The sequence below is a fragment of the Mya arenaria genome, chromosome 3 (assembly GCF_026914265.1).
Source record: "Mya arenaria isolate MELC-2E11 chromosome 3, ASM2691426v1".
NCBI classification, from domain to species: Eukaryota; Metazoa; Mollusca; class Bivalvia; order Myida; family Myidae; genus Mya; species Mya arenaria.
The window spans coordinates 79,240,759-79,253,951 of record NC_069124.1 but is presented as its reverse complement, the minus strand read 5'-3'; the positions used below and the strand labels follow the sequence as shown (position 1 = coordinate 79,253,951).

Sequence of the window (13,193 nt, the reverse complement as noted above, 5' to 3'; positions counted from 1 at the left end):
CAAAGTTTGATTGTTATTATTCCTCGTTTTTCTGCGATAACAATTCTGAATAATTCTGTTTCTATATAAACAATACTAGGGTACATAAACTGGTGAAGCAATTACTGCTTCTCGTCCCCGGATGATGCCAGGATCCGGTAGTTCCGTTCTCAGCTGCCGCGGTAAGTGCTGTACCCATATGGGGAGAGCAGTAGTGGCACGTGATAATGTTGACAGGGGTCCGTTATCCGAAATACAACCTGAAATACGCATGTGTGCAATCAAGTTTGTTTCTAAATGGGCGTGTTTTCATTGACTGTTAGTATATGTTAAGTTTAAACATTATAGTAAAGGCAAGAATATTTAATAGATTTGTCGTTTAATAAAGAGTTGGATCAGGTTCAATTAATTGCACTACATATGTGACGTAGGCCATACCCTAATTTACAGGTTTGATAGAAATACGAGCACGTTGTATTGTAACATTAAATAATCCACGCAACCGTTCTCAATCGCTTCTGTGTTATGTATTTGGTATACCTCGACGAAGGGATAAAATCCGGTGGTGTTTTGCTGCTGGAAATAAGCGTCCGTGTCAAAACGGAGGCGGTAGACGCCCGGCTGCCAGCTACCGCCCCGCAGAAAGCCGCCCCTGCCGTCATTGTCTGTCGTTCTGGAATGAAGTCCGCATATTTCTGCTTTAAATGTTTTATATATGCCATGTTTCCATACACGACAAGTTCAAGCATTTACTATTGACGATTTAGTTAAAACAGTATTTATTTCAAATTTACATATAGAAGGTATTTTAACAACAATACAAATAATAAGGATTGGAAAACTTTTGACGATTTAGAGACATACTTGGTGTTTCAGTTTCACTGAATCTAGATGCATTCATAAAATTAATCAATGCTGTACGTCACAATTGGCGCACTACAAAAGCATGGCATCTACATGCTACCTTCGTAGTATAAACACAACAGAAACTAATGACAGGATAAAATAACAAGAAGCTTAGACAAACTGTTCCTAGTTGTTTTTACTAACCCTTGTTCGATCTGGTCGAAGTCCCCGCGCTCGTTCTGGCGGGAAAACAGCATTGGGACGTTGGAGGCGGGCACGCCTCTCGCCGTGTCCAGAATGTGCGTTGTAAGCGGAGGGACCCTCTAGAAACACCAGACGTACGATATTAATACAATTATTTAATGACAAAAGCATACATTAATTAAGTTCAGTGTATACCAGCTTCCAGATGTAATCCGTATGCAGTGTTGATGGTAATTCATAGAAATGAAAAGATGTTAAAGTCTACTTCAAAATCATGACTTGCAATTTATTTGCATTTAGGCCAACATTTCTTTATTATGTGGTTTACGGGAAATTTTTCAAAAAAATTGGGTCGGGGTGGAGAAATAAAAATAAAAATAAAAGTCAAAATTTTCCCCAGTCGACCAAAAAAAATAAAAATAAAAGTAAGGATAGAACATTTTTATTTTATTTTTACAACTCTTGTATATTGTCTTTTTTGCACCTTGATAATACTTTTGAACTGAAAAGACACTATTGTGAACTGAAAATAAGGTGATTTAAGTTATTTTATGCTACTTTAAATACGTAAATATAACGAAAATTGTCTACTTATTTTTTATTAATGAAAAGAATTTGTTGTATAAGTCTGTTGTTTTCATATCATGTGTTCTATTTGATATGTTTCTTTGTAATACACTATCGATAATGACTGTCACAATTTGCGCGTGAAAGATCTATGTCTTAAATGTTTACTTAGTAGTAAAAATATCTATTTTAAATGTTTCCAACTATAACATTCTAGTTCAAACTCACCACACAAAAATAATTGCTGTATTTCTTTACACTTTAGCTTGTGTCACATATTAAAGTACACTTAAAGATTCTGAGCTTTAAGCAAAAATACTACTACAAGAACCAAACAAATTTATTTCACATAGATGATCATCATATTACAGCTTTCCATACACAAGTAAAAATGTATCTATTAGAAATAAACTAGAACTCCGCGAGTCGGATGTGTCGCCTGACGAATTATTTACTGTCGACATTATAGCTGTTAGATTGGCATTTTATTCATTTATAGACAATGATGTTGCCATTTAACTTTCAAGTGTAAGTTGTATTTTTGTAGAGGGTCACCCAAGGAAGCTTCCTGTAAAGTTCCATTGAATTTGGACTGATAGAGAAGATGTTTTTTTAAAGCAAAACAGGAAGTCGGCCATTTTGTTGTTGTTGTTGTTAATCAATCGTAACCCCTTGTTGTATTTTGTAGAGGGACACCCAAGGAAGCTTCCTGTCAAGTTTCATTGAATTTGGCCAGGTAGTTTCAGAGAAGATGTTCTTTAAGCAATTGTTGACGGACGGACGACGGACAAAGACCGATCACAATAAAAACACAAAAAAGTGTGCAAAGTAAAGTTAAACATGAAAATTAACAAAAGCCAATAACTCTAATATGGAAGCAAGAGATACAGTTTTTGTGCACTGCGATCCCCTTCAATAAGATCTATCTATCTATAAAGTTTCAAGTTGATAACTCTTATAGTTTTCGAGAAATGCCCCGGACAAAATTTAAGCTTGAAAATTAACAAAGGGCAATAACTCTAAACATATAGATGCAAGAGTTACGGTTTTTGTGCACTGCACTTTCCCTCAATCAGATATACCTACGGAATAAGTTTCAGGTTGATACCTCTTATAGTTTACGAGATATGCCACGGACAAAACCTAAGCATGAAAATTAAAAAAGGGCATTAACTCTAAAAATATGGCAGCAAGAGTTACGGTTCTTGTGCACTACACTTGCCCTCAATGAGAACTATCTAGCTATGAAGTTTCAAGTTGATACCTCTTATATTCTTCAAAATATGCCCCGGACAAAACTTTAAGCATGAAAATTAACAAAGGGCAATAACTCTAAACATATAGATGCAAGAGTTACGGTTTTTGTGCACTGCACTTTCCCTCAATCAGATATACCTACGGAATAAGTTTCAGGTTGATACCTCCTATAGTTTACGAGATATGCCACGGACAAAACCTAAGCAAGAACATTAACAAAGGGCAATAACTCTAAAAAATATGGCAGCAAGAGTAACGGTTCTTGTGCACTGCACTTGCCCTCAATGAGATCTATCTAGCTATGAAGTTTCAAGTTGATACCTCTTATATTCTTCAAGATATGCCCCGGACAAAACCCAAGCATGAAAATTAACAAAGGGCAATAACTTTAAAACTAAGAAAGCAAGAGTTACTATTATTGTGCACTGCACTTGCCCTCCATGAGATCTATCTACATATGAAGTTTCAAGTTGATAACTCTTATATTCTACAAGATATGCCCAGGACAAAACTTTAAGCAAGAAAAATAACAAAGGGCAATAACTCTAAAAATATGGAAGCAAGAGTAACAGTTCTTGTGCACTATTAGATCTATCTACATATGAAATTTCAAGTTGATACCACTAATAGTTTAGGAGATATACCCCGGACAAGCGAAAATGGGACGCGGACGCCGCCGCCGACACCGCCACCGACACCGCCGCCGACAAAAGTAACCCCTATATGTCGTCTTTTCAGGCGACACAAAAAGAAGACATTATATACAACAATTGTAACAATGTCACTGCTATGACTAAAATTAATTGTTACACATATAAACACCTCAGTTTTAATTGTCTCTATTAATACTTCAAAGCATCTCTTTGTGGTCATATGAACTGTTATTTGTTTGCACTTTTTTATTGTTTTCTTAGCCCCTTAGTCATGGAAGGTTTTGTTTCCCTGCATGTTGCGCATATCGGACAAACCATGTCAAAGTGTTCCTTTAAAACTCGCACTTCATCAGTGTCTAGAACATCACTGACCTCACAGTAGAAGCAGATATCGTCAAAAATCATTGTTTGACCTGAAAACGCAAAAATATTCATTTGTGACCTTCATTTTATGGGTTCGTTATACAGGCTTAAACAAAGTACTTATACAGTGAACTAAGTTGTCAGTCATATTGAATCACAAGGCTGCCACTTAAACAATGCTATGAGAATTAATTGGGTGGGCACTGAGTTAGGCTTGTTTCAAGTAGATGATTTTCAGGCTAGAAAAGTTGAATGTCCGACCTTCTTAATAAGATGCCTCTATTAAGTACTGCATGACAAGCCTTCCTTGACAATGATTTGGTACCTGTAAGTCCTTGCGTGGAAGAGCGGATCCCCGCATATGTAAAGAAGCGCTTCCTCAACTCCGGTGACCGACTGAGCCTCAGATGATGTTAATTTCGCTGGGCCTTACACAATCCTACGTTTACCCCACTCCCGGCACATCTTTATGCCATCTTTACATGATGTTTCAGCCAAGGTCATGGCGTTCATTATGAACGCCATGACCTTGGCTGAAACATCATGTAAAGATGAACATACAAAAATATAAACGAAAAATAAAACTGGAATCTATATTGTCCTTTATAGATAGGTGCACAAAATGTTTCTATAGAATATCAGAAATTAAGTTTTAGCAAATCAGTACAGTATTTGGAAATGTTTAAAAATTTAACTGTCAGTGCCGAATTATTGTCCATTATCTTTTCAGTTCTAAAAATGAATTACTTCTGGCAATAATAGTACCTTATTGAAATATATATTTCATAAGGACCAAGAATAAAGCTTTTGCAAAATGCTAATGCTCAATTAGTGTTGTTGTTTTTTTCAGTTGAACTCTATCTACATGCACATAAAGCAATGTTAAGACCACTTTAAACATTAGTATGCTCCAAGCTTGAGCTAATAAAGGTCATACTTAGTACAATCTGTTGAAAACTCCATCCGCCAACCGTCTGTCAGTTTCTCGGCACGGACTTCCTTTGTCTTAATGTTTTACTTTTTAACTGAGCATTAAATTATTCCACAACTTCACCAACTGATAACATTAATTTTTCTTTGCGTACCAATGATTTCGAAGTGTTTTGTCGATTAGAATCAATTGAAAATATTTAATAACTTTAATAATAATAATGACTTTATATTTCATGATGTAAAAAATGTTAAGTTTCAACTTTCAATACTGAAAACGACATAAAATAAAAATGATCCAATCTGATAAAATACAATATTCTTCTTCATGATTTTTCACAGTCTGCGAGTCTCTTCCTGCTCTTGACTTGACGATGTTCTTGGTTTTCTACTAGTCTTAAATAATAGACGTGTTATACGGGATTCTTCCAATCATTAACGTCTAAACGGGTTAGTGCAAAAACCGGGGGTGTTTTAAAAATATTGAAATTGTTTGAAGTGAAGTATTTTATGGTTGAAATTGATCATAAAGGTTTATATTGATATTTTACCATGTAAGTGAAAAGTTATTTTGCACTAAACAAACATTTAATGCATTAAAACATGTTGTTTACCTTTCCAATAAAACGAAAGTTGACTGACACAGACAATTATGCCAAGGGGAACAACTCGATCCAATCGCAATAACTCGGCCTCCTCCGACAAGCTTCGAGATAGACCTCGTTAATACAATCGTAACAACTCGGCCATGGCCGAAATGTTCCGAGTGTTTTAAAATTGTGCCCTGAAGCCTTGCAGGTGTCCTTCATGTATATATCGTTATGTTTTGACAGAATGAAATGAAGAAAACCCGTCAAACTCATAATTATAAGTTGGATATTTAATTTTTTGTGTACGGAATATAAAATAACATTATTTGGTAATATTTCTTGTTTTTTGTTATTTTATAGACGCAATATGCTTTAACCCGGAATCCTGATAGGAATAACTACCCACTTTTGATACTAAACAATTTGTACTGAAGGATTTGCCATATCAAAAATAAAAAAAAATCCGTCAACGTACAAATATTTGGACTAGGTTTTCTACCTGACCTTTCGTTTTCCTGCGTTTGTACCAAACGAATACACAGAAGATTATGCTGAACATTACAACCCCCCAATTGAACAACCCACTACAATCCCAGTACCTCAGCTTTGCTTTCCTTCTCCTTCTTATTATCCTCAACTTCGGTGATGGCTGTTGTCGATGACTCAGTCGTTGTTGGAGGTATTGTAGTTGTTATGGTAGATCTTGTTGGAGTGGTTGGAATTATCCCCTCTATCGAATATGAAACATCGATAACTGCCGCAAAGGCATTGAAGTCCAACATTAGATATCCACCATCAACCTCTGGCCTACTGAACGTCTTCTCAAGTGGTTCTGATTTTGTCTCATCATGAAAGAGGTGCAAATCCCATATTTCCTCCGATTATTTCAGATCGAGTACTGTTATCCTTAGAGATCCTGATTCACTTGCGCCTTTCCCAATTCCGCTCGTCCATATTTTCAATGTGAAATTGGAGAATACAGATTTTGGGATAGCGACATAGATAGCATCCTCTCCTACTTTCGCTCTTCCTTCTTCATAGAATGATTTTTCCTAACATCACTAAACCTACTATCAACCTCAGCATATCCATTCTCCGATTCTCGTCTTACGAAATTTCCAAACTTCCTAATAATCTTTGAACTACTTAAAACTTGACCTTTAACGGAAAATTCACTACGATGATTCTGATTGGCTTCTTATTAAGCGCAGTGAACATCCAATTAAAATAGCCGTTATAGTAGCGGAATAGGATAAAATTTGACAAATCGTCTCCGAATCATCTTTCGTTATCAATCTTTTTTCGTAGCCAGGAAAAAATGACGGTCGGCGGCCATAATAAAAATAAAAGATAATGATAGAACTTTAATTTTTATTTGGTTTTGGCAAAAAATAGGGTCGGCGCTCCCGTAAACCACAATATAAAAAAATGCTGGCCTTAGTATTGCAACGATACAATTGGGGTTTGCTTTTCTTCTTTATTTTGATAATGTCATTGAGAACTAGAACACAACAGATAAATTATCATAACAAGCTTTGCAGCTTCACCTTTAAACATTTATGAAACAAGAGCCGTCGTAAGACAGCGCGCTCGACTTCGCCGCTTTGACTTAGAAGTGAATACAATAACAATGAAATATTACCAAGTTTGGTCTATTTATTTCAAACCTAACTAAAATTATTCAATACATAAGGTGACTTTGATGCTGCCCTCCCACCAGCCCGCCCAAACAATGACGCACGTCATTCAAATAACTTGATTTCCCATTATGAATATATGGTAAAGAATATACAAATATGCCTTTCAAAAGAAATTAAAATAAAATAATAATAATAATAAAAATTCAATGGCTATATAGTATAGCCCTTCTTGTTTTCCCTTGGTAAAAAACTGGTTAAGAATGTAAAAATGTGCCTATCAAAAGAAATTAAAAAAAAATAATTCAAGGGACATAATTTGTATTTAGGGTTAAAATGGAGTTATGTTTCTTGTTGTAAGATGGTCATAAATAATTTTGAATTTTATTAAGTGCATTGAATGAAAGGTATAGAAGTTATTTTATTAAAATCTCAACTTGCCCTTAACTTTTACTTGCCTAAAACTTTAACCTAAGTCAATCAGGGGCCATAACTTGTATTAAGGATATGGACTTATGTAACCTCATTGGGTGATGGTCCTGAATAATTGTGTGAAGTATTCAGTCAATTGAATGAAGGGTATAGAAGTTATTAATAAATATCACAACCTGCCCTAAAACTTTAACCCAAGTCCAATAGTCAATCAAGGGCCATATTTTTTATAAAAGATAATATGGAGTTATCTAACCTCATTATGTGATGGCTCTGAACAACTGTGTGAAGTATTAAGTCAATTGAATGAATGGTATTGGAGTTTTAAGTGAAAATCCCAACTTGCCCTAAAACTTTAACCTAAGTCAATCAGGGGCCATAACTTGTATTAAGGGTAATATGGAGTTATGAAACATCATTGTGTGATGGTCCTGAACAACTGTGTGAAGTATTAAGTCAATTGAACAAAGGGTATAGAAGTTATTTATAAATATCCCAACCTGCCCTAAAACTTTAACCCGAGTTTCATAGTCAATCAGGGGCCATATCTGTGTAAAGAATAATATGGAGTTATCTAACCTCATGATGTGATGGCCCTGAACAACTGTGTGAAGTATTCGGTTAGTTTCGGTTTCCCATAATCCTTTGCGAGCGCATGACTTCCGGTAAATGTCTACCCTAGATATCGATAATGTATGTGTGTGATGTTGACCAGTGAAAAGGAGAGCATAAGTGGCAAAATAAATTGATAGGTGAGTAAAACATGTTAGGAACATCAGTTTGTATATTTTTCTATAAATTTCAACCGTGTTTTGTAAATGTCAATGAAGTTTTCGACGTTTATACCCAACTTCAGTACACATTTAAGTGGGTGGGGTAAAATAACAAATATAATGGTAAATACTTTCTTAGCGGTTCTTAAAGGTTCAAATACATATTGATTGTTATGCATAAAATTGTGGTTTGTTGGGTTTGTTATTAAATTAAATGAATAATATTTTGCAATTAGTGTGAAATTGTTAAGATATGCAGCTTTATAGCTACAATAATGAGCGATCAGGGATACTTTTTTATTATTTTGACATTTCATGTGTATCCCTGTAACGACGTCACCAGTCTGCCATAGTCTAAAAATTGTCAAAAGACTGGTTGACGGCCATTTAGGTGGACTATGCAGCTTTAAAGCAGTCAAGTAAATGAAGCTTAAAGCATAATGTGATTATGAAGGGCATTTAAATGTTGCCTGCTGTGCTGATATAAACAATAAACAGGTCTTAGAATAACAGCTGATAAATAATGTACTAGTAAATTGTAACTATTTAAATATCTGAATGATTTTAAAGCTGCACTCTCACAGATTAAACATTTTGACAACTGTTTTATTTTTTGTCTTCGAACGAGCCATTTATGCAAACGTGCAATAAAACCAGTGATATAAGGCTGCTGACAAAAAAGATCGGATCACAGATGTTCATATTTAAGTAAAAAAAAATATTTAAAAACATTTTTCTTTAAGCTGCACTCTCACAGAAATACCATTTTTACAACTTTTTTTTATTTTTGTCTTGGAAATAGCAAGACAACAAATAAAAAAAGTTGTCAAAATGGTAAATCTGTGAGAGTGCAGATTTAACAGCCTCTTTAGAGTCTTTTATATCTTATTTTTCTGGTTCACTTGGATGATGATATAACTATTTTATTTAATTTCAGAGATGTTCATTGTGTCTGTTTGAGTCTGCCAAGTTGATGCTGAACAGGAGTAGGCAGTTAATACCATTGATCTGATAGCAGCTATATCAGTGGTTTTACAAGATATTTTTGTGCAAAACACAAGAGACTGAATTCGGTTCAAGAGCGGAGATAAAATAAATGAAGTGTGTCAATATGAATGAAAACTTTCCTTGACTCCAAGGACTAAAGAAAAAGATAACAGCCGAACAAGCTAGAGATTTTTCAAAAAGAAGCAAGATGGGGGTTTTTAACCCTTGGCAAATGAACCTTTAAAGGGATTATTTCATACCAAGGACAATTTTTATTGTTATTTAATTATATAATGGTATTATTAAATTGTAAAAAATGCTGTTGTTATCAATATGATTGTCTATGTTCTTTTTATTTCAATGACTGTTTAACTCCCATGGTAAATATTAAAGACATAAAATCGAGTTAACGTTTGTGGGCAATAACTAGCCAACCGGTTCACTTAGTTTGTAGGAGTGCTGTGCTAGTATACCGGCAGCCCTTGGTTCGAGCTTTTTCCTATCATGTTACTTTAGTATTGTTATAGTCAATAAGCCTAGGTGTCGTTAGCGTACTGTAGGCCGAATATTTTCTTGGCCCAAATTCAAACAGCCTTGAGATTTGAATTAAACTTGATACACGTGCAAATTTCCGTAAACAATATGCTCATGTCCAGCAAGATTCTACATAATATTTAAAGACTTGAATGATTAAATACATCTGCTGCTGCTGTATTAAAATTTTCATAACTAAGATTGTTCATCATTGTAAATACAGTGCTCAAGTTTAAAGCCGCATTCTCACAGACTGACTGTTTTGACAAAAAAAAAATGTCTGAAAACCAGTGATATTAGATTGCTGATAGAAAATCAGGGAACATTTTTACATATCTTGACCGTTTTGACTGTAAAGTCTGTAAACCAGTGATGTAAGATAGCTGATAAATCAGTTAATCTGTGAGATTGCAGTTTTAAAGGTGCAGGTCCCTCAAGGTCAGTTGGTAGGAGATCTCATCAAATTCAACGAAGAATCATACATTCAATAATGCAATTCAACTTATTCATTTTTATTAGAATCCGCATATAATGAACACCATGAGCTCTGTTTGTTTTTTGTTTTTTTGTTTTTTTTTGGGGGGGGGGGAGGATTATGACAAATTTATTATTTCTGTAGAAAATGTCTGATACTTTCATACAAATTATAGCAAAACAAAAACAAATGGTTGTATAGAATTAAAATATTAATATTTATTTAATTATCTATATAATAAAACATTATAATGCACATTGTAAAACGTAAATGTTAAACGTAAATAAAGTACAAGGACATAAAAATATTTAATTATATATATATTTAATAATAATATCTCTTATGATAATAATAATAATAAACATAAAAAAGGTGTTGAATACTTAGCACATAACATATTATATATGTATGAATATCAATAATAACAGTCAAAAAACAGTTCAACCAACAAGAGATCCAACAAGTACTAGCATCCAACAAGTACTAGCAATGGGAATCCAACCAATATGACCTGACAACCTACAATAGCGGTTCAATCATCACTTCGTTGCAGTCAAATCAGGCTCAACAAGATATTCATCCATTAAATGCAGTCCAACCAACACTTGTGGTCAAACCAACACTTCTTGTCCTTCCATTGAAAGTTGTTCAACCAAAACTTGTAAATCAACTGATTATAGCTGTCTGATAAACAATAGCTGTCTATCCAACAGTGATTTAAACAACACTAGTTGTCATCACACATTCTGTCAAACAAGCAGTCCAACCAACGATGATGGTCCAACCAACACTTCCGGTCCAACCATTTATAATTGTTCAGCCAACACGTATGGTCCATCCAATATAGCGATCCAGTAAGCAACAGATGTCCAACCAACAATAGTGTTTCAACAGGCACTAGCTGTCCATCACGTTGCTACCAATCTAGCAGCCCAACCAATTGTAGTGATGTTCTTCATTGAAAGTAATGATCTCAGAAGATATCATCAGCACATTTGAATCATATCTGTAAAGAAAGGAATGGAACATAAAAAGTATATTTTTTATAAAAAAGGTAAGTTACTCACAGACTTATTTATGGATGGGTTTTAAGACAATCTGGACCCCGATTTAATTCCAGGCCTGGGTGTATGCGACTAGCCCGGTGGCAATCATAATATTTAAACATAACTAACTAGTTATAAATCATTCAGAAGACTACACAGGTGACAGGTTAACTTTTATATAAATTTTCAATTTCATTTACGTACATTCACAACTCGACATACATGTATACGAAATCTGCTCTGCAAATTTACTCCACCCATTTAATAAATCTAGAGTGTGATCGTGTACAATGGGTTAAATCTTTGATATCTTCTACAAATATGAACTATTTATATACATTTTATTCTCACCATATCGAAAGGCGGTACTTTGATTGGATTAACTGCATCTCTGCTGTTGTATTTCTTCAAATTTGCTAGCGTCTTCCTTATTTACATTTTACCGGAAGTCATGCGCGCGCAAGGGATTATGGGAAACCGTAAAGTCGCGAATTAAGTCAATTGAATGTAGGGTATTGGACCTATAAGTGAAAATCCCAACTTGCCCTAAAACTTTAACCGGACGCCGACACCGGGGCGAGTAGTATAGCCCACCTATTCTTCGAATAGTCGAGCTAAAAATGAGGGATAAAAGCACCCAACATTTTTGGAAATGAAACCAATTCTATGAATATTATAAGGTAACAATTAAAACATACAGAGGAAACAGAACAAGTGTGAAAGCGAGGTAACTGACGCGCGTTAATCAGAACCCTTATTCAGCAGTTCCTTCGCATGCCGCGAATGCCAAATATAATATCCAAATAATTAAATCTGTTTCACGAGGATTTCACACATTTGTTTTGAAAGGCGTCGTGAAACAGCCCTTCAAGACACTCTCTCCAAACAGACATGCTATTCTCTGATCTCAAGAATCATCTTAGAAGTAAAGAAACAGTTATAATTTAGATAAACCATAATTAATGTGGAGTTTAAAATTGTACAAATATACACGATTCTGAATACATCTACTTTGGGTTAATGCGGTATTTATGTGTATTTTTCATCATAACATTGCATACTTATTACATTTTTACTAATTATAATTATGTTGCATGTGTTTAAATCTGCCATACAAAGCAAAACATTTAGTGACAGTATAAAAGAGCAAGTCTAAACATCCCCACCACAAAAGGTCAATGAGAAATATCAAATGCATTCGACAGCGTATGGCATAGCTGGCCACTCTTATCTTTACTCGGTGGTTTAACTTTTAGATGTCATCCAGCGTTGTTATACAACTACTCTTGGGGTACAATATATTAAAAATATATGAATAACTACTATGAAACTATTGCAATCAAAAGGGTTTGCTAGATAATAATTCCATTCAAATATTGTTTTATCAGCTTAGAAGCAAACAGTTCATTTTAGTAGCAAACAAACTCCTTCGTACGGGGGAGTTAAAATGGTACACTTTTGGGACGTTTTGACTGCTGACGTTTTGACTGTATATTTGATTTACAGCAAACAAATCTACACTGCTAACGCGCCCACAATTTAAAAGTAAAAATTAATTAAAAATACCACAAAATTTACTCTCACGTTTGGTACTGGATGTTTCAAATGTCCTGATGTAACTTCCATCCTTACAATAGGCTGTGACATTTGTTTGTTTACAAAACGAGATCTTACGAAGGCTACACTACACTAACATTTTGTCTCACTAAATAGCGAAAACTCGTAACTTTTCAGCTTCGCGTAACCAAATGTGCTCCGAATTATATATTTTTAACTTGTGATACCCAAATCCGAGCATTGCATATATGAAACTCAAATATAACTCAAGATTATATATGTAGGAGTGTTTTTAATAAAAGAATGTGTGTTCTATATTAATTAGATGAAATTATACGCTATTATGTCGTTAAAAAGTACATA

At 34.5% G+C, this 13,193-nt stretch overlaps 1 protein-coding gene and 1 long non-coding RNA gene across 2 annotated transcripts; one reads left to right on the top strand and one right to left on the bottom strand.

The window, feature by feature from the left end:
• LOC128227327 (5-hydroxyisourate hydrolase-like) lies at nt 1-12,973 on the bottom strand. The gene is made up of 4 exons (XM_052937736.1): nt 12,858-12,973; nt 1,030-1,148; nt 520-652; nt 1-239 (listed from the first exon to the last, which is right to left on the bottom strand). Exons 1-4 carry the CDS (start codon nt 12,918-12,920, stop codon nt 150-152), a joined length of 405 nt encoding a protein of 134 aa, XP_052793696.1. The 5' UTR covers nt 12,921-12,973; the 3' UTR covers nt 1-149.
• On the top strand, nt 8,108-9,538 carry LOC128227331 (uncharacterized). The gene is made up of 2 exons (XR_008259795.1): nt 8,108-8,210; nt 9,169-9,538. It is a non-coding gene; the product is annotated as an uncharacterized LOC128227331 (long non-coding RNA).
• Nucleotides 12,974-13,193: the final 220 nt, after the last annotated feature.

Excerpts from the sequence above, each read along its gene's own strand:
- LOC128227327 (XM_052937736.1), bottom strand. The coding sequence starts at position 12,920 with ATGTCACAGCCTATTGTAAGGATGGAAGTTACATCAGGACATTTGAAA. Across the intron at positions 1,149-12,857 it reads TGAAACATCCAGTACCAAAC|AGGGTCCCTCCGCTTACAAC; the intron begins GTGAGAGTAAAT and ends TGGTGTTTCTAG. Across the intron at positions 653-1,029 it reads TTCGACCAGATCGAACAAGG|AACGACAGACAATGACGGCA; the intron begins GTTAGTAAAAAC and ends ACTTCATTCCAG.